Consider the following 22,572-nt stretch of genomic DNA (forward strand, 5'->3'; position numbering starts at 1 on the left):
ACTCTGAGCTGCCAGGGTCTATACACCACATTGTACCCTGCACCTCACCAGCAAAGCTAATTTTCTAGTGACCTTTAATAAGGACGAGCCCTTCATTCATCCTCCTGACCTCTGCATCAGGTAACCTGGATGACTGAGCACAGACTCTAAGACCCTTACCTTAAATAGTAACATCCTTTGAACTGAATTTTTTGTTGAATCAAATGTCCAGATTTTCCCCTTTAAATCACTGGCTATTATCAGAACTTGTTCTTCAATAAGTTAGGTTTATCGATGTGGGTTCTATTTGATCATTTTGTATACTAGCTGCTGGCCAAAATACATAGACATATCTCCCAACTCTAAACCTCCAATGCACAAAGATTGCTTTCAGTCACCAAGAGTTCAAGTCCCCCCTTGGGGAAAGTTACAGTCTAAGACAGTGCAGGAGTCCCTCAGACATGGTCCCAGACCACTGCCCAGTTAGTATCGCACTAAAGACAAATATACATAGAAGACGTGCTAGAAGGACATATACCAAACATTTTAACAGTAATTACAAGATTTCTTTGCTGGTGAAAGGTCTTGCCTTCAGTTTTCAAGAAACACAGCACCTGTGAAAGGCAATGAAACAAAGCATAAAAGAGTGCGGTGTCCCTGTACCTGACATCCCAAACCTTACTCCGCCCTCCAGGCCAGCATTTCTGTCCTCACGAGCTCCCTCTGTGATCCGTGTGTATTACACAAGGGCAGGCCTGTGAGCGGTCTTCACATCTTGGTGTTGAGAAAGGAGAGTTGTTTGATGATTAGTAAAATTTAGTTTGTTCTAAAAGGCCTACTGTATAAGTTGTTAGATGCATGTGTTCTTATATGTGAGCTGAAATTTACCTAAGACTGTTTATTTCCTAATTCAGAGTATGGCATCCGTGGTTACCTTCAAAGGGATTTGATTACTTGAAAAGTCCCATGGTCTGGTGTCAGTTCCACCAGTAAAAGAGCCCGACAGCAAACATCTGAGGTGGTACTCTCATCGGGCACAGTACTGAACTTGGTCAGCCTTGGGGGCCATTTAATGTTTTCAGTACATAAGCTTAAGTCTTGTCCATGGTTCAAGAACTTGGTGACAAAAGCAAAGGTGAGGCTTACTGATCACTTTTGATTCTCCTTAAATGAAAATCTTCCTCCTCAAATAATAATTTAGCAAAATGCCAATTTATAGCAACAATACTTTGTCCCAGCCCCTGAACTTTAAAGCACCCAATAAAGTGGACAAAGTTTGCCTTTTTGGAGCTGGCCTTTAGATGCCAACACTGTCCCTTTCATTTCTCTGTGGTTTGGGAGTTTACAAGGCGCTGTCCTGGGATGCCCTGGATACATCTGGACCAAAGTGAGGACAAATATGTAATCCCCATTTTTAGAAGAGGAAATCTTGCTTATAATGGTAGAGTGACTTGCCTAATGTCAAGGGCCAATAAATGGAGCAATTGGGGTCCTCTAATATGAGACCTCAAGAGAAGTCCATATATTCACCTGAGTGGGAACTACTCAATGGTTGACTCAATGCCTCTGCTGCTTTCCCTAACCTCCTCCATAACAAAATTTTAAAATTTCAGTGGACTCTAATGACTGGCTTCAGTTTTCTCTGCCTAAAACAGTGCTGAAGCCAGAAACCTGAATGTTGTCATCCATGCTGTGCCTAGAGCCACAGAGATGATGAAAGCGTGATTCTCAATGACAACGTTTTCCACTCTACTTTAGAGCAGAGCTTCTCTGATTTTAATATGCAGACAACTAACTCGGGGATCTTGTTATACTGCAGACTAAGATTTTTTTAGCTCTGGAACAGGACACAACATTCTGCATGTCCAACAAGTGTCCAAGTGATATTGATGCTGGGGCCTATGGACCGTATTTTGAATAGCAACGCTTTCAGACTTGAGCCTGTATCAGGGTCATCTGGATGACTTTCTAAAGCACAGGTTTCTGGGCCCCACCTTCAGAGTTTCTAATTCAGTAGGTCTGGGGTGGACCCAGGAACTGCATTTCTAACAAGTTTTAGTGATGCTGTGCGGGTCCAGGGACCACACTTCAAGAACCATTGAGTTGAGCCCTGCGTCTGTTTCTCACAAATACATCTCTCTCCCCAGATGAAAGCCATTCATTCCACCCACTCTAACAGGTCAGCGTAACCACAGGAACCTGGGGAGGGCTCTAGGAGAAACTCTTCTCTGGGAATTGTTGAGAATCTGTTCTCTGAGGGATTGGCCTCAGGCTTTGCCAAATGATTTGGCTTAGTCAGTACGAAATACACATTCTCAGAAGATCGATGTCAAGGGTGGTTGGTCTGTGTTCTCTCTTGAAAGAGGAATCCATGATTCCTGCCTAACTGACAAGGCTTCATTCCTACTGAATTCTTTGGAGACTGTACCAATATTTCTAATAAATTGAAGTTGGAAGGAACAGTAACATATGTAACACACATAAGATAGTCAGCAGAGCTATGTCCTTTAATCCTTTAATCTCCTCTTACATAAACTGCTGCAATTATGAGTCAAGTGAAGGTTCTCTGACTATAGATAACAGAACAGCTCATCCTTGTTTTCATTCATTGATTCGTTCAAAGAAACATTGTTCTTATTTTAGTATAACATTTAGGTGGTTTTAGTTACGGGACTTTGTCATTAACAATATATTGATTATACATGAGCAGAAAAAAATGTGGATTTATTCACTCAATTTTATTTATTCAATAAAAATGTTAACACAATTGAGTGTCAGTCATCATGCTGGGCACTAGATGTATATGGAATTGGGAGAAAAATTAGGTGTTCCCATAGACCTTACAGTCTGGAGGAAGAGACTGATGTTAGTAAAAATTCATACGCACTGATATAAATTGCAGCTGTCACTAGTGTTCCAGCAAAGTGAGACCATGTGAATGCTGGTGATTTCTTTCTGTGATGATGTGGCTCATGCTGTGTAAAGAACCAACTGGCTCCACGTTCCAGTTGCTGCTGGAAGAACATGCTGGGTATTAATTGCAATAAAAGCCAGAATCATTTTACTTGGTAGCTTTAAATGAAGTCAACAGATGGGTTTATTCATCTCCTTAAAGCTGTCTGTTGCTTCTAACTCATCCTGGTAGGCTTCAAAATATAGAAGTGTTGCTATATTTTATTATGAAAATGTCCAAACATTGAAAGAATTGTACAGTGAATAACAAATATCAATTTCCTGGTTTCCATAATTAAAATTTAAATGCATTTGCTTATCACATATATAGTCATCGGTCCACCCCCCATCCATTCATTATTCTGTCTTATTTTTGATGCATTTCAAAGTAGATTGCAAATGTTAGTGCATTTCATTCCTAAACACTTTCAGAATGCATACATCAGGATATAGTTTTTAGAAATGATCTGAGTTTCTTACAAATTTGGGGCAGATGCATTATCTTATTTCATTCAGCTAATAGAAATTTAAGGTGCAAATTATACGTCTGTCTGAGGAAGCTCTTCCTTGAGGGAAGGACTCGCTCTGATAAAGCCACACTCACGGCCCACATCTGCACCAAGTGGACTACCTTTCTGCATGATAAATTACGAATCGCACCTTTAATATTCCAGAAAAACTGACGGCCTTGCCCCTTCCCCATCTGGTGTCCAAATCAAGAGGCTGTTATACTAGTCACTACATGGGAGGGACTGCACTTTTTGGGTGACTCAGGCAAGGGCAGCGTGACCCAGCCCCTCCAACAGCTCAGTCACACGTTTGGTATTTGCAAAACCCTTTACTTACCACATTAACCACCCAACTCATTCCCCCCCATTCCAGTTTTCTATAGTTGCCGTGAAGGTTTTATTTTGTTTTTATTGAATGTATAGGGATGACAATGGTTAATAAGATTAGACGGGTTTGAGGTATACAATTCTAAACTATATCGTCTGTATATTGTCTTGTGTGTTTAGCGTTCTATTGCTTGATCATCACATTGAATTTTCAAAACGCAGGATGTACATTTTTTCAAATAGCATATCAATTGGCATCTCCTCTGTAAAACTTTTCAAAATGGTCTTTCCAGTTATCCTTTTACTGATACACTTATAACATTTTAAAGGCACTTCTGTTCATTTTTAAATAGGAAGAATATTAATTTTTTTTTTTTTAAATAAAATTTTGGCTTTGAAATGTCTACTACATGTTATGAGGAAAAATGGTTGTAATACTTGTATTTGGCCACTAGAGGGAAGGGGCCTACTTCTGCTGTACTTCTGCATATTTTTCTCTACTCAGCTAAGCAAAATTCAGTGCAATTAAAACACTGCTTCTGAACTTTCTTTCCTTGAAATTTGTTTAACTGGATCCTAAGAGTCTCCATTAAATTGAGAAAACTGACATTTCTAGTTCTTTGGTTTCTATTATAATTTGCATTTCAATGTGAAAGGATTTTGTGCTTATTTTGTTCATACTCATAAAAAAATATTTGGGAAAGGGCTAGGGAGAAATATAATTACAAATATTGACTTCCACTGATTTCTTTACGTGGGACTAAGAATTCCGTTTTTTCATTTCAGCTCACATATCTAAAGAGTGGAAATTATTTAACCGTTTAGTGATGATATTAAAAAACGTAATGATAATAATGAATTACTATAGGTGCTTTTTTGTTCATTTGTATTAAGCTGTTTTATTGAACTCATTCAGCTCTGTATACGTGAATGCCTCTCTAGGGCAGCAGAGTGAGCTCTTTGAGAATGGTTGGTTATATTTGTACGACTCTTATCTCGGCCGCAAATTAAGTTACTGTTGCGGTTCCTTAAATTGCACGTATCACAGAATACAGAGTGAACTAGTGTGGTGGAAAAATACAGACTTTAGACTATAACATGTGTTCAAATACCAGTCCTTCTGTTAATTGTGTGGCTTCTAAGCAAGTTACGTGACTTAATAAAGTCTTTTATCCTCACCCGAGGACATTTTTCCACTTTTTTTGTTCAGAGAGAGAGAGGAAGAGAGAGAGAAACATCGATGTGAAAGGGACACATCGAGTGGCCACCACCCGCACGACCAACCAGGGCCAGGGACAAACTGCAACCGAGGCACGCACCCTTAGCGGGAACCGAACCCAGGTCTCTCTGGACCGCAGGCCGACGCTCTAACCGCTGAGCCAAACCGGCCAGGGCTTAATGAAGTCTTTAGTGAAGACCTTTAATAATCCCGCCGGTGGGGCTCACAGGCTGCCTGCGCCGCGGTGGCGATGAAGCGGTCGTGTGACAGTGTCCAGCACGCGCGCATGGGTCTGCACTGCTTCTAGGAGCCATCGCCATTAGGCAAACGTCAATTACAATGTGTCTGTACTGCCCTCATTTAGCAAAATATTTAAACATCGGTCTAATATACTTGTCATTATAGAATCTCACTAAACTAAGAAATAAATGTGTTTCCAGAAAACCATCAGATGCCCCTGGCAAGTGTCAAACTACATACAAAGGAACCACAAATTCCTTAGCCCAGCATCCAGTTTCCCCCTTGTCCGCCCTCTCTCCACCTTCGCTCAGCCACTGGGGTGAGTGGCTGCTGCAGACCAGCTGCCTTTCCAGCACGCCCCTCACCCTTCCTCGTTACCGTGGGTGCATGGCCCCTGACTCGGCCCCAGAATCCCAGGCAAGTTCAGCTCCTCTGATCAGAAGGTGCAGAAGGGCAGCTCCTGGGCCCCGTGCGGGCTCAGCCTGTGCTGTTTGGCCTCTGTGATTTACAATTGGGAAAACACATGCCAGATCTTTCCTCAAAGCCTGGTCAGTGACAGGCTGAAACTCAGTGGCAGCCACCCCCTTTTCAGGAACTGCCTTTCCCGCCCTGGCACACCTCACTTTGCCCTGTTGCATGAAATCTAGTCCACTGATCTCCTCCCTGTCATTTCCATGAACTGCCTATTAATGTGTGGTGTGAATGGCACCCTCCTGGGGTTGTGTGATGCAGCTCACCCTGCCTGGAGGCATCTCTAGGTGTTGTTGTAACCCAGGATGGTCAACCCCACTCGCACACAAAGTTGGGTGAATTAGAGGTGAGCTTTATTACCTGCGCAGGGGTTGCAGCCAACCTACGCAGAGGAGAACTGCAGCCCCGAGCTCAGGGGGAGGGTTGCTTATATAGGACAGGGGTCATTCAGGAGTTTAGCAGAGCAAGCAAGCTGCGTGTACAGAAGCGGAGGCAGTTAGTGATAAGCAGGAGGGAACGGAGATGGGAGGGAGCTGAGGCGAAAGGGAACGAGGTGAACTGGGTCAGCACACATCTATCCTGTTATTTATTCTGTTATCTAAGTTTTAAAAACCAATTCGAGACGGGTATCAGCGGTTAGCCAGGTGCAATACATGTATTTTTAACAATTATAGTTTTATGAGGTAAAGGGAGCTTCAGTTTCTCCCTATCAGTTTCTTTACAGAGCATGCAGGACACTCTGGCCTTGGGGCTGTTTCTGTCCTCCCTTTTTCTGAAGGATGCTGCTTTTCAAATTCCCAGTGAAGGTCAAACTCTGGTTAATTTTTATGGGGCTAAAGCCATCTATAATAGGTGTGACCCCTGGACTACGCATTTTTCCAAAGCTTATCTCAAAATGCAGCTCCAAACCTTGGTGATCTCTTTATCCTCAGTTGTCACTATAAAGTGTTGGCCTGTATGTGTATTCAAAATGTATCTGCTTTATAAAAATTGCTTTGAATTATATGTTATGACACATTATACGACATATATGTTATATGTCAGTGTTTGGCATGTGGGGGCTTCATCTTGCATATCTCTGATAAGCAGAGATTTCGTTTTCCTTTACCTTGACCCAAGTCGATGATTGCACTTGGTTTCCGAAGTGCCTACAAGCTACATGGGAGTTGCAAGCCCGACACAGGTGAAAACAAGCAGGCTGGGTTCATTCTGAGAACATTCTGATGCCCTCGAGACGCTAATGCTGTTGCCAAAAGAAGCCACACGTGATTGTCATCATGGAAGCCGCTTTCCCTCACCTCCATTCTCTCCTCTATCAATGCTTCCTTTCCCTCTTCTCCTCCGGAGGGCTCACGGCAGCCGGCTGTCACATGGGACGGGGTCTGGTTCACTCCCTGCATGGTCCCAGAGTCCTGCCTGGGTATGACCGGGGAAGGTCGATGCCCACGGACCAGGGGCGTCTTCCTTCTCGGCAGAGCCTGGCGCCCACAGGCACCCCCTCCAGCGGGGTCTGGGAAGCTTTACTGCATTTAGGTCTGAGGACCAGCCCAGAGAGCGACTTACCAAGTGACCCAATGTCCCCTCTACTTCAGCTCCTCCTGTGCAGTGTAAATACATTTTCTTTGTAAGTTTGGCGCCCAAGCATCTGTTGTATTTCAATCTTCTCAGGTGTCTCCCACTAACCTCAATGCCTGCGGGAGTGGCCCAGGGGGAGCTGGATGAGAGGAGAGGAACCATCCCAAAAGGCAGAAACTGCTCCGTTCTAGCCCAAAGTGGGAATGCAGGCCCAGCGCTGCCTGATCTGATTTTTCAAGAAAAGCAAAACAAACAAACAAACAAACAAAAAAACAAAACATTTTTTTGTAAATGTAAAATCTCCTGTATTTGAAAAGTTGGCAACATTAGGTGAGCCAAAGAAATCATTTCCGTGTACCCAGTTTGGACTCCAAGCCTCCAGTTTGCAGTTTCCTGCTGAACAAAACACACACGATTCCTCTCCTTGGCAGAGTGATTCTAGGGAGGATTTTTCTGGTGGATGTAACTAAGTAAATGACTACAGCAGAACTTACCCAGCCCAAGTAGCCATTTTCCAAAAGACAGTTTTACCAAGTGAGCTCTGTGGATGCCTAGGCTGCTGGGTTGGTTCCCGCCTCCCCACCTGATTTCCCGCGGCTGGCCTGTGCCCGTGGCTGCCACTAGCCCTGAGCAGGACACGGTCGATAAGCAGGGGCTGTCTGTGCCGCAACGAGGTTCCGACATCACACAGGGGCTTTGGAGCCCGTGTAGTGAAGGGGCTTTGGGGAACAGACTGAAAGCTCCTTGTGACAATCTGTGTCAGTATTTCCACTCTCATCTTACTTTTTCTAAAAATGTTATACTATGACAATTGTATCTGTAATGACATGACAAAATGCCATAATGCTGAGCTCCAAATGATGTCTGGCTACTGGTAAATATTGTTTAATAAACTACAAAGTAAAACCTGGGCATAGCCTCACCGGCTGTAAAGTCTGCGTGGACCGAAGGCAGTGCTGAGGAGAGGGTCACGGTACATTCGGAGCATTGAAAAGCATCATTGAAATGGTATGTGATTACTGTAGCGATCACTTTATAAACATCTATTTAACAAAGGTTTATGAAACGTTTACTCTGCACAGGGCAGTGTACTAGGTTGCTGGAGGGGATGGAGTAGAGACTTCATAAGTTTCAATGCATTTGTTGTTATTATTGTTATTATTATTGCTCATTGGGGGTGTTGCATAAACTGAGCTGCTTGCTTGCTTGCTTGCTTTCTTCCTTTCTTTAACACACACATATTTACTCTGTGCCAGAAACTATACAAAGAACTTAATATTAACTTTCTTGGTCCTCTAAACAACTTTACAATATAGATATTAGGATCCCTAGTACAGACATATCCTCTTCTATAAAGATGAGGAAGCTGAGGCACAGAGTTAAGTGATGTCTAATATCACACTGCTAATCAGTGGCAGGGCTGGAATTTAAACCCAGGTAAGTCTGGCTGCAAAATCTGTGCTAGTAACCACTATATCAATTAGCTACTGCTGCATAACAAACAGCCCCTGCATTCAGTGGCTTACAACACCAGTTACTCATTATTTTTCATGAGTGATTTGGTCAGCCAGACAGTTCTGCTGCTCGGGACCATGCTCAGCTCATCCTAGCCAGGCTCACTTGTGCATGTGGCCAGTGGAGCTGGCTGTTCTAGGACTTCCTTGCCTAGATGACCCAACTCTCCTCCACATGGTCTCTCCATTGCGATAGCAGGGTTCTGAGAAAGGGAAAACTCACAAGTGCCTTTTCACTTCTCTGCTTGCATCAAGTTTGCTACGTTCTCATTTGACCAAAGCCAGTCACATGATCAGGTCCAAAGTCAGTACGTGAGGCACTCACTGGGGGCATAACCACAGGAAGCCATGAAATTGGGGTCTTTCGCACAATTAACCTACCGGTCATTGTTCAACACCATGCTGCTTTTACCCTGCTTTCCAAAGAGTTTCAAATTTGATATTTCAGACTCCAGATGAATTGTGGAAATGCTATCAAATGTAGCCTTGTTGGTTTAGGAAGGTGATTAGTAAAGAAAAACAGTAAGAAATGTGGGAAAAGAAATGGTGTTTATGATTTTAGGCTGACCTTGGGGAAACACCATCAGAGGCTCCGAGCGAAGCCAGGACGACCCCAGCAGAAAATGGAGTGAATCACACTACATCCCTGGCACCCAAACCTCCCTCCCAGGCTCTCCACAGCCAGCCTGCTCCAGGTAAACCTCCGAAAAGAGAGCTGTACATGAAAAAGAGCCTCCGGCTTATTCCTGCCACAAGGAGGCAGTGTGACTCAGTTACCTAGAGCATCCCGGGAGCGAGGGCGCATGGGCTTGGGAGAGCTCCAGAATGTGTGATAAAGGAATGAACAAATGAATGAGTGAATGAATGAGTGAATGCCAAGAGAGACACCTAATTGCTCATCGGGCTCTGCTGATGACTTATGAAGCCACACATAAAATTTACCCAGATTTCTGGTGTCTTTATTTGGTGAAGGATTGTGTCCCCTGGCAGGGTACATGAAGAGTTCTTCAAACTTTTTGTAGACAACTATGCTTTAAAAGCTCATTCGTAATTCTCCCTCACAAGTCAAGGCTCTGCAGGAATTCCTTTTCCTCTTTCTCCAGCTTGCTTTTCAATAACCTTGAGCGTTTACCAGGTGCTGAGCCCTCTGCCAGACCCTTCACATGGACTATCTCACTGAACTCTTCTATAATAGAACCTGCCTGTGAGGGTAGACTCTGTATTGTCCTCACTGTGCAGGTGAATAAACTGCAGTCCTGAGGTGACAAAGAACTTCTTGAAGGCCACATAGCTAGTGAAGGGTGACATCAGGACTGACACAGTTCCCTATGATCCTCACATTCTGGCTTTCAGCCTCTGTGGTCCTATCAGAGCTCACACCTGTCTCCCTTCCCAGGAAAATCCTTTGATTTTTATGCAACTAACTTTGACATTTAATAAGATTCCTTTAGGGAATTGCCCCTCGTCCACACGTCCTGTTTCCCCAGGAGATGGTAGGGTTCGAGGTTAGCCTTCAGTTTGATGTTTCTTTTGCAAAGAGCTGGGGAATAGCATGTATTTAATGACTTTTTGTTGAATTGGTCAATAAAGTAAATAAAGGGGAAAGGATTTCCTTCCATGAAAGTATGGCTTCATGTCTCCTTCCATCCTTATCATGCGAGCGAATGCCAGAGATGAAGCCCCGACCTTTCACTGGGAGGGAAGGGGCATTTCTCATGGGGGAGAATGAGATTCTGAAAAGGACAAATCATATTAAATTTGTGTCAGATGTGACTGGAGCCTATGCTTTCAAGAAGGTTGTCGAGATCGGTAATAATAAAATGCCTTGATCATAAATAAGAAGTAATATTTTCAAATGAAGATTTTTTTTATATATCAAAGATGAACATTTTGAGTGCTTCTGGAATATAAACCTCATTTAAATATGTGAGTAAATATAGTCTTGTGCTTTTGAGAGTAACAGAGAATTTAGACTTTTAGCATATGTTTTTTTTCCTTTTTAAACTTGATGTTTTGAAATAATTTGACTTGCAGAACATTTTTTAAATGGAACAGAATACATTACGAAAATGATTTCTGCTTTCCCTGAACCGAACTACAGACCTTGTTTGAACTTCACCGTCTTTCCACTAATGTCCTTTTATTATTCCAGGTTCCAACTCAGGACCCACACTGTACTTAATAGTCATGTTCCTTACTTTCCTTTGAACTGTGACAGCCCCTCAGTCTGCCCTGTCCTTCACGACCTTGGCACTATTGAAGAGTACTGGTCAGGTATTTTGTAGGCTGTCCCTCAATTTGGACAAGCCTAATGTTTTCTCATGATTAGGTTGAAGTTCTGAATTTTTAGCAAGAACATCACAGAAGTGATGTTGTCCTTCTCAGCACATCGTATCAGGGCAACCTGATGTCACTGTGCCTCGTCATTGGTGGTGTTGGATCACTTGGTTAAGGTGATGACTACCAGGGTCCTCCACTGAAAGTTATTATTTTCTCCTTTTTTTTTTTTTTATCCCCACCCGAGGACATTTTTGCATTCATCTTCAGATAGAGCAGAAGGGAAAGAGGGAGGGAAAGAGAGAGAGGGAAACATCAATGCGATAGAGATATAGCGACTGGCTGCCACTCACACAACCCCAACCGGGGCCAGGGACAACTGCAACTGAGGTACGTGCCCTTAGCGGGAACCGAACCTGGGTCTCTCTGGTCCACGGGCTGATGCTCCAACCTCTGAGCAAAACCAGCCAGGGTTATTTTCTCCCGTATCGTTAATGGATATTGGGGGGCATACTTTTAGATGATGCAACCAGACTGTTTCTCCTTAAACTTTTGCACAGTGATTTTGGCATCCAGCAATGGATCTTGCCTGCAATAATTATTAGTGCCAACTGGTCAGCATTTGATTTTTAAAAGACCACTTTGCTATTCTTGCCTGGCCAATGTGGCTCAGTTGGTTGAGTGTCGTCCTGTACACTGAAAGGTCATGGGTTCGATTCCCAGTTGGAGCACATGCCCAGGTGCAGCGGGGAAGCAACCGATCGGTGTTTCTCTCTCACGTTGATGTTTCTCTTGCACATTGATGATTTTCTTTCTATCTTCCTTCCTCTTTCTTCCTATCTCTCTAAAAATATATTTAAAATAAAATGTTTTATAAACATATTTAAAATAAATATAACATATTTTAAAACATATTTAAAATAAATGATCACTTGCCATTCTTGATTTTGCCCAAAGGTGGCAGTAGCATTGCCTAAACTGAATTTGTTACCAGTTTTGATCCAAAGTGGAGAGAGATCCTTTTTCTCTATGAATGGAGCATGTAGATTCACATTTAATTGTTTGCCTCAAAATAACAAAATGAGAACATTTCTTAGAATGTTTTTGGAATAATTTTCTCCCAACGTTTGCAATTTCTCCACAAGGAGATTTAGACTCAAGGGCCAAACGTTGTTTTACAGGACAAATAAAGTTTAAAAAGTTAAAAGTGTTTATTTATTTTATCTTTTTTATTTCAGGTTCTGTAAAGGCACCTGCCAGAACAGAAGATCTTATTCAGAGCGTCTTAACAGGTAACTCCCACTCTTTCCCTGTGGAATTAGGCAGCTGAATGTTATAGAGTATAAATATTTAGAGGAATGATCTCCATCCATCTCTGAAGAATTGTATTATTAATATTTCTTCCCTAAAAATATTTACAGATACACAGTCCTGGTTGAGGCCACACCATACGATGTGATCACAGAGAAGTAATCATGCTTGGCAGATAGGATCCTATTGGTATAAAAATAATATAATTTCAGAAGATACCCATTTTAGAACCCAAAAATTGTTTCATACTGGAAATGTGACCCAGCTAACAGGAAGGCATGTCTTCCCAAAGTGACAACAATAAACCATAGTTTAGAAAAGCCAAATATCCATTTGTGACCACAAAACACACAGTATTTGAGATACAGGTTGGAAATATTTTATATTTGCTTAGTTTCATAAACTAGTGGGACTAACATTGGTACAATCTTTCTTTAATACAATTAGCAATATGTAGTAGAGTCTGAAAATGTTTCTAATACTTGGCCCAATATACAACAGAAATGTACACACATTTTTCACCAAAAACAGCACTATTGGTAAAAACCCAAAACTGCAAACAACCCAATGTTCCTAAACTGTTGGGCAGATCAGTAAATTGTGGTATAATCACAGACTAAACTTGGATACAGTGGTAGGAATAAATAAACTACAATCACGTACAACATGGATAAAATTCACAAGGATCATGCTGAAGAAAAGAGCCCAGACACAAAATAGCACATTCCTTGTGAGTCCGTCTACATCAAGTTCAAAAATAAGCAAAATGAATCCATGCTGTTGGAAACACAGCTTGCTTCATACTTGGTGGGGAGCAGGAGCCAAAAAGAGACTCTCTGGGTGCTGATAATATACTTATTTTTTTCTGAGTTATAGTTACTGACTCATGCTCACTTTGTCAAAATGTATAGGCCTGTACGGCTATGGTTTATATACTTTTATGCATGTATTTATATTTCACAAAAATAAAACATCAAATTTGCAGAGAAATAATTACCTGAAGCAGCTGTAAAAAAGAAGGATCTCTTACCTTTTGAGACAGGGACCTGGACAGTATTATGCTAAGCAAAATAAGCCAGTCAAAGAAAGACAGTATTACATGATCTCACTAATATATGGAATATAATGAGCAAAATAAACTGATGAACACAGTAGATCCAGAGACATGGAAGCAGGAAGCAGACTGTGGAACTTCAGAGGAACGGGGAGAGGAAGGACCGGAGAGAGAAACCAAAAACGTCTATGCATAACTCATGGACACAGACAATAGGGTGGTAAGGGGGGCGGTGATGGAGAGGAGGAGGTCAATGAGGGGGAAAGGTGGACACCTGTAATACTTGCAACAATAAAGATAAGATTAAATAAATAAATAAATAAATAAATAACATGTTTTTAAAGATTTTGTTCCCTGGGTAACAATACAATGTGGACACATAAAACAAGAGACAGAAGTGTAAATAGAGCATGATTCTGGTGTTATTTAATAATAAATAAATAAATGCACAGAAAAAAAGGCAATGGGTCTGTACCAATATATTAGCAGTGATTATCTCTGGGTGGCTTGTTTATTAGTGATATTTGGTTGTGTAAATGGACTTTACCTTTATGCTTCAGAGCATATTCAAAGAATAGCCTTTCATCCACAGACTTTTCTTTAAAAGTAGTTTCTCTGGAATTTTTTTAAAACATAGGTTGGAACATCTTGAATCGTGTTGCTAAACTTGCCATTCTGGTATTCTGCACACCATTTTTAAAGAAGGGGATTGAATCTGTTACCACAAATGTGGGAACTCCTTAGGATTATAAATTTTTAATATAGTAAGTTATTATGCAGCTACAATGAGTCTATTTGGCCTTGAGGGAAACCATTAAATAAATGTACCTGATTTTCTCCCTGGCCTCTCTAACAAAAGGAATCGAATGTCAGGACAATAGACTTGTTATAAAAAGAGGAAGCATATTTCAATTGCTTAAAGATCTCAGCATTTAGGAACATAACTCATTATTCTGATTTCAACATTCATCTACTAGATATCTCATTTTCTATTCAGGTCTGTTGTTATTTGTGGCATAGACTATTTCTGAATATCTTGACAGTTCTAAATATTTATGGTAACGTTTTATTTCCCAAAAGCAGAAAGTTCAAATCAAAGCATGGAACTATGTGAACTGTGACTTCATCTAGGTCCAAATAGATGATAATTCATGGCAGTTAGGGCACCGTCAATGTTAAGGCACCCACTCTTCATGGGTGGCTAAGGAAGGAAAACACTGGTTTACTGTTCTGCCCACTGACTACAAGATTCATGTTAATTTCAGAAACGTTAATGTATTTTTTAAGTATGTTTTTATTGATACTTTTAGAGAAAAAGGAAGGGAGAGAGAGATAGAAACATCGATGTGAGAGAGAAATGTCCATCAGTTGCCTCCTGCACGCCCCCTGCTGGGGATCAAGCCAATAACCTGGGCATGTGCCCTGACTGGGAATCAAACTGGGACCTCTCAGTACATGGGATGATGCTCAATCCACTGAGCCACACCGGCTGGGCCAGAAATGTTAACATCTTTTTAAAATGCATTTTCTGGAGCTGATAAAAAAAATGTCAATAATATACAGAATGTCTTAAGGTCAATTTCTTTCACATTAAATATTTTCCCAGCATTGGATAAAATATGTAGTGTTGCAAGATGCCATTAATGGTGCCTTTGGGAAGGGACCCATAAAGGACTTTCCTTCACTTCTGCTCTGTGCTGGGACACTGTGATAAATACCCAAAGCTGTCATGCCTGTTCTGAGATAGTGCCCCTGGGTCAGTGCTGCAGAGCCCCTACTCATTTACAGGTGCACTGCCAGAAATAGAGTGCAATACTTTGCAGGGATTCTTTTATTTCATCATCACAATAACTCCAAAAAGTAGAGAAGTATTGTGATCCTTAAGGTGGGTGCTACTGGTAGCCCACCCAGATCCCTTTTACCCTCCCGTGCACACATCGTCCAGCTCCCCCTGCTTTTGAAAATTGCCCTCAGCCAAAAGGATGCCTCCCCTCACTAACTATCCAAATATGCAAAATGCTGACCCTCTAGCCTTAAGGTGAGGCCAACTCTATGGTACAGTTCACACTCCAGAGCTCCCAGTTGGATCAGGCAGAAGCCAAACTCCAACTAAGACCACATTGTTGTTTAGCTACAGCCCCTTCCCTGTCTGCTGCCTTCACTTCTGTCCTCCTGAGAGCCTCCCTCAGTAAGTCACATGCCCCTGATTGCCCCTAGGGGCTGTTTCTAGGGAAACTAAACTTTTTTTTTTTTTTTTTTAGTTACAAAGGAAGAAATTGAGTCTTTGAGAAATTTGGTAACATAGTCACAAAGTTAGCAAGTGATGGAGCTACCCTGGGACTCATATGTTTGACATAAAAACTCTGCTCTTAAGCTCCCATTGGCTGGGATCAGAGAAGCATTGCTCGGCGAACAGATTGCGGCTTCTCCCTCTGTCCACACTTTCCATCCTTCCATGTCTGTTACCTTTTCTTCTTATTTGTTACAGAAGTGGAAGCGCAGACTATTGAAGAGCTAAAGCAACAGAAATCATTTGTAAAACTTCAAAAGAAGCACTACAAAGAAATGAAAGACCTGGTGAAGAGACACCACAAGAAAACCACTGACCTTATCAAAGAACACACTACAAAGTATAATGAAATTCAGAATGACTACTTAAGAAGGAGGGCAGCTTTGGAAAAGACAGCCAAAAAGGACAGTAAGAAAAAGTAAGTTGAATGAGCATTGTTTATTTGATGGTCTGAGGAAGGGAGCCATTTACATGGATTTTTTTTAATGCTTTGTACCATATTTTGGACCTATACGATTGCCACCCAAGTTTTTAAATCACATATGTAGAAAAATAAATAAATCTGGGGCTTATGTTCTATTTCTACTGGACAGCACCAACCACTGAATACAATTTCTACCTTTGAACACTGAATGTAGCTCCTAGTGTCTGAGAAAAGGAAATATGGGTTAGATAATTCTTCTTATCTCATTAAAGGAAACTTGATTTCTTTTCCAAGAGAGACAAACATTTCCCCAACATTCAATCACAAAATAATTCATCTCATGGATCTTAAATAGGCAACATTAGGCAACAGGGGATATTTCAACTTGGTTTTTACAGAAGATGCAGAACATCGTTCCCTTGGTTATTTTGTATACTTTCCCTCAAGACACAGACAAAAATCCCTAAGCATCTAGTATCAAAAGACACAACAGGAGAAGCTTTTTTTAAAGAGACAAAGCCGCTGAGGCCTGATCATGTCTGCCCACTTCCCACCCCCTTCATACACCTTAAACTCTAAAAATAACCCAGAGTAATCAATGGACATAAAGTTCGACAGATCCATCATCTCAACTGAGCTTCCCCCATGATGTGAAGAGCAGATTGTACGATGGTAGTTCTGTCCAGACACCTGGCATGATTCTGTGCAGTACTTCAGAGGACAGACCTTGCTTTCCGCCAGGTGTCTGTCCCTGGGCAGGCAGCCCACAGGGTGTCCTGAGGCACATTGTCCCAGAGAACCTCGGTGTCCTCAGATGTTAATTGGAGATAGTTGTCCTATTCATTGGGTTGTTGTGAAAGCCTTTTGTAAAGTAGAAAGGGCCTGGCACGTATTGAGTGGTCCAAACAAATGTCTTGTCCTCGGTGTTTGAGGCTGTGCCTGAAGTGGATTATCAAAATACTGACTTGCAAACTCAGTGGTCCCCTAGGAGGAACCCTGGCAAACCACCGACCCTATGTGTTGGGTCGTACTATGACCTGCATGTGTTGAGTCAAGCTCTGTGTCTCTGCAGACCGGAACCCAGCAGCCCTGACCACGGTTCGTCAACGATTGAGCAAGACCTCGCTGCCCTGGATGCCGAAATGACCCAAAAGTTAATAGACTTAAAGGACAAACAACAACAGCAACTGCTGAATCTTCGACAAGAACAGTATTATAGTGAAAAATACCAGAAGCGAGAACATATTAAACTGGTAAGCACAAGAAATGTGGTTTATGTTTGCATGACCAGAACCCTATTTTCTATAGAAAACCTTTGATGAAAACCTTGTATAACTTAAAGGGAGGCAGTGGCAGGTCTGGCTAGCACCTTCCTTTCGCTTTCTTCCACAATAACAATAATAATAATAACATTATCATTATTATTTTTTTTTTAATCCTCACCCAATGATATTTTTACATTTATCTTCAGACTAAGTGGGAGGGGGAGAGAGAGAGAGAGAAACATTGACGTGAAAGGGACACATAGACTGGTTGCCACCTGCATAATCCCAACTGGGGCTGGGGATGAACTGCAATTGAGGTACGTGCCCTTGGCTGACACTCTAACCACTGAGCCTCACTGGCCAGGGCCCCAGTAATATTATTTTGATGCCAGTTTATATAGAGAAGCAAGGTGCAATTTTCAGATTCATATTATGACATATGATTTAACACATGATTAACATAAAAGCATCGTCAAAACCCAGTACCTGGGTTTTAAAAAGCTACCAAAACATCATTTCTTAGAACTGGAAATTGCATAATGCACTTCATCCTAATATTTTATTAACCCACTATTCCAACATCTTTACCAAGCTCCTCTCTGTTCCCTAATGAGGCTATGCATTATTGCTTTATTTTTACTGACTTATTCTTGGGTTATAATAGCTTTCTGGAAGCTTTGAAGATTCTCAAGGAATTGGAAAACATTTTAAGAAAATTAAGAACATGCTGCAAATAAATGCTCACTTTTTTTGTATCACCGGGCTTTTCAAGAACTAAAAACAATTACACAGTCCAATTGCCTCCATTTAGAAAAGTCAGTATCTAAATGGTCAACACGGACCATTGTCCACCAATTGCTCAGGTACCCCATGAGAGAAAATGCCATCCTCTCTGTCACTGATCAGTTTTGTCCTCCAAAACTGAATAGTGACACTTCCTCCATTGTAGTCGATGCCTTGACACATAGTGGGGACATCATAAATATTTGGTGATAGAGAAATTAAGTGGATCAGTCAGTAAAGTAGCCTCAAAGACAAGCTTGTGCCCAATTAGTGTCCCCAGAAGAAATGGGTTGAGAGGTGTTTGTATGACCTGTCCATTTCTCTGTGGAAGACGGGTCCATGGAAGAAAATTCGGAGGCTGTTTCTCCTAACAGGTTGGAAATCGGTGATGGTTTATCCAGGATAAAGTACAGGTCTGTTGTTCTAGTACTGGTTGCCAATGACAATATGCCAATGAGCATATCAAAATCACAAGAGGAGCTTATTAAAAGTCAGATTCCAGCCCTGGCCGGTTTGGCTCAGTGGTTGGAGCGTTGGCCTGCGGACCAGAGAGTCCTGGGTTTGGTTCCCGCTAGGGGCACGTACAAAAAAAAAAAGTCAGATTCCAGCCCCGGCAGTGTTGCTCTGTGGTTAGAGTGTCTGCCTGAGGACCTAAGGGTCTTGGGTTCAATTCCTTGTCAAGGGCACATAACTGGGTTGCAGGTTCAATCCCCGGCCCTGGTCAGGGAATGTGCAAGAGGCAACCAATCAGTGTGTCTCTCTCACATCTGTGCTTCTCTCTCTGACCCTCCCTCCCTCCCACTTTCTCTAAAAATCAAAATCAATGGAAAAAAATATCCTTGGTGAGGATTAACAACAACAACAAAAAATCAGATTCTACTTGGTCAATTATTGTCAACCTCACAGTGCATCAGAATTACCTGGAGGGCTTGGTAAAAGACTGTGGGTCCTACCCTGCATTTCGAATTCAATACACCTCTTGTAAGGCTGCCGATGCTGACGCTTCTGGTCCCTGGACCACACCTCAGACGCATCGCCCCATTCTGAAATGTAAGCCTCAAGAATTCATCTTAAGCTCCACATGATTTGGATGGGCCGCCTTGTTTGTGAACTATTATCATAAGACCTAAGCAGCGAAATTACAGTGGGACAGCTGTTGGATTTGATGTAAGGAAGGGATTTCCCTGACAGATCTGAGAAAGTCAGAGTGAATTTTAATAGAGATAACAGCTTTGAGACCCAGCTATGGCCACTGCCATCTGGCTTTCTCCAGTACGGAATCCCTAGTGCTCCAGAAAATAATAATAATACAAAAATTAAAATAGCAACATGTATTGAGCACCCACCATGGAGCCGTACATGGTGCTAAGTCATTTACAGGAATTGTCCAACTTAGTCTTCATAATAATCTCTAGAGTTTGGTACAGCGTCAGTCCATTTGGCAGACTCAAAATCTTGCCGAGAAGGTTAGTGACTTTCCCAAGGTTTCACAACTAGAAAGTGATGCAGTTGGGATTTGGACCTTGACCTTCTGGCTCTAGAACCCCTGCTTTAAAACCATGCAAATGCCTCCACTAATTCAGGTTTCAAGCCAACATCGTCTTAATGACCTGACATCGATCCCATCTACTCAGGGCACACCGCCAACTTCTTCATTACCACAACGGGATACTATGCCTCTCTCCTTCTCACTCTCCCTCTCTTTAAGATTTAAAAAAGTGATATTTAGAGAGAGAGGAATGGAGAGGGAGAGAAAGAGAAACATTGATGTGAGAGCAAACCATCAGCTGCCTCCTGCACGTTCCCTACCAGGGATCGAGCCCGAAACACAGGCATGTGCCCCGACTGGGAATCCAACTGGTGACCTTTCAGTGCACAGGGGGACACCCAACCAACTGAGCCACACCAGCCAGGGCTCTCTTTTTCTCCCTTAACAGACTTATTTCACATACCATGCAGTGCACTCATTTGAAGTACACAGTTCAGTAGTCTTTAAATTGTGCATTTGGATTTCAGATAAAGCCCCAGTACCTTTGGACACACATGTATGAGCCATGGCCTGTTTGGCTCAGCAGTTAGAGCATTGGCCTGCAGACCAATGAGTCACAGATTCGATTCTGGTCAAGGGTGCATACCTTGGTTGTGGTTTGTCCCCAGCCCTGGTCGTGGTTGTGCGGGAGGCAACCAGTTGATGTTCCTCTCTCTCTCTCCCTTCCTCCCTCACACTCCGTCTGAAAGTAAATGGAAAAATACCTTGGATTTAGCACCAACCAGAGTTTATTGTATGGCTATTTGGGAGCATTCACAATGAGTACTACCTGCCCTTTAGCTAATGTGTATATCAGAACTTTCTATGGGCTCCATTGTTACAACCAGAAATTGTTCTGCTGGGAAATCATTGTACTGTGAGGCACGCAGAATTGTCAGCTCTATCTTTGGTTGTGGTGCTGAAGTATGAGCAGGACTTTTAGGCTGAATTAGACAAACTAGTGTAATTAAAAAGTGAGTAGGCCCTAGGTAAAAAGGAGTATTTAGGTGATGAGGTAAATTAAACAGAAGATATTTTATCTTTCAAAATTGCTTTGGGAATAAAATACAAATGTATTCTGGTTAAGGATCGTACATTTCAAATGCCTGCACCCACAATTCAAGGATCTAGAAAGAAACCATGACATCCATAAGCTCCCTGATAAATATTCATTAAATATTTACAAAATTCTCTGATAGGCACTGGGGATAAAAATGGAAAAGGTATAGTCACCACACACTCAGATAACATATATTACAAACAGTTAATGTTACCACATGATAAATGAAATAAAAAAGGTATCAATAAATTGATATGTAAACACAGTTGTGGTAACAATTTGCCTAACTCTATACACTGATAAACACCAAGAGATTTTTTTAAAGTGATTGTTCATATAATCATGGGAGGTGTAAAATGCATACCAAGTGACATAGACTCTATATCTTTAAAGAAGTTTTTATACCTGCCCAAATAAGGATCTTCATCTTTAAAGTTCTGCATCCAAATGGCTCTGCAGTTTGGTTACTCCAAGTATGGTCCCCCACGCACCTGGGAGCTTGTTAGACACGCAGCCTCTGGGGCCCACCCAGACCTGCTAAATCACAGTTTGCATTTTATTTTATTTATTTATTTATGTATTTATTTATTATTATTTTTTTTTTAGAGAGAGAGAGAGGAAGGGAGAGAGAGAGAGATAGAAACATCGATGAGAGAGAACATCAATTGACCACCTCCTGCATGCCCCCCACTGAGGATTTTGCCCACAACCTGGGCATGTGCCCTGTCTGGGAATCGAACTGGCGACCTCTTGATGCATGAATCAATGCTCAACCCCTAAGCCACACCTGCCGTGCCACAGTTTGCATTTTAATAGGAGTCCCAGGTGACCTGTTACACAGTCAGGTTGAAGGAGCATAATTTTAGAGCTGTCGATCTTAACTTTCGCTCAAAAAGAATAGAATAAGCCTAATATTCCTTTTAATAAAAATGGAAAATAGAGCATGCTCTCCATTATTGACAGCCGGGTCATCAAACTGTAAGAGTATCTATTGGTGACCAAGTCACAGGTCCTATGGAAATCACTCCTGTGATTTCCTGCCTAAATTCACAATTTAAAAAAAAGTGTTACTTTCAGGTGGAGGTGAGTGAAAATGCAGATGTAAGTTTCTTGACCCCATTTAAGTTCTTGTACCCCCTGAAATCTTTCCATAGATATTGTGAGGATCTGTGAACCCCAGTTAAGGACCCCTGTTCCAAGGAAAAGCTACAGGGTTGGGGAATCGGCTCTAACCTGTTTATCTGTTTCATCAGCTGCCGTAGGTTGACTCTGAGTTTTGCCTGTACCATAAGGGTTAGGTTTTAATTATTATTATTTTTTATTGATTTTAGAGAGAGAGGAAGAAAGAGGGAGAGAGAGAGAGAAACATCAATGAGAGAGAACATCGATTAGCTGCCTCCTGCATGCCCCCCACGGGGGATCAGGCCTACAACCTGGGCATGTGCCCTGGCTGGGAATCGAACCAGTGACCTCTTGGTGCATGGTTGACGCTCAACCACTGAGCCACACTGGCCTGACAGATTTTAATTTTAAAGTGGCTTTGGTAAGTGCAGGAAATTTTTAGGGTGTCTCCTAAGGGTCTGCATCAGCCACAGCAATCAGCCACAACATCGCATTCAAGGCTGGACACCCTCAGCCCAGTGAGAGGGGATTTTGTGATGCCCCAGGGCCACACTCCTCCGTCCCTACAGTGCTTGGCCTGATCTCTGGTCTTCTTCCTTCTTCGTGACCTCAAGAAAGGATTTCCTCATTTTCTCTACCTTCACCACATGCTGTGCTCTATGCAGAGGCTCA

The 22,572-nt window shown here is 42.0% G+C and overlaps 1 protein-coding gene across 1 annotated transcript in view; it reads left to right on the forward strand.

Annotated features, from left to right (window-relative positions):
• PLCB1 (phospholipase C beta 1) overlaps nucleotides 1-22,572 on the forward strand; it is a 699,430-nt gene that overhangs the window by 579,727 nt on the left and 97,131 nt on the right. The window contains exons 26-29 of the mRNA XM_036244472.1: nucleotides 9,349-9,481; nucleotides 12,302-12,355; nucleotides 15,917-16,136; nucleotides 17,215-17,395. Coding sequence (XP_036100365.1) covers nucleotides 9,349-9,481; nucleotides 12,302-12,355; nucleotides 15,917-16,136; nucleotides 17,215-17,395 — 588 coding nt within the window. The remainder of the gene's footprint in view (nucleotides 1-9,348; nucleotides 9,482-12,301; nucleotides 12,356-15,916; nucleotides 16,137-17,214; nucleotides 17,396-22,572) is intronic.

The sequence above is a fragment of the Molossus molossus genome, unplaced genomic scaffold (genome assembly GCF_014108415.1).
Source record: "Molossus molossus isolate mMolMol1 unplaced genomic scaffold, mMolMol1.p scaffold_m16_p_6, whole genome shotgun sequence".
Lineage (NCBI taxonomy): Eukaryota > Metazoa > Chordata > Mammalia > Chiroptera > Molossidae > Molossus > Molossus molossus.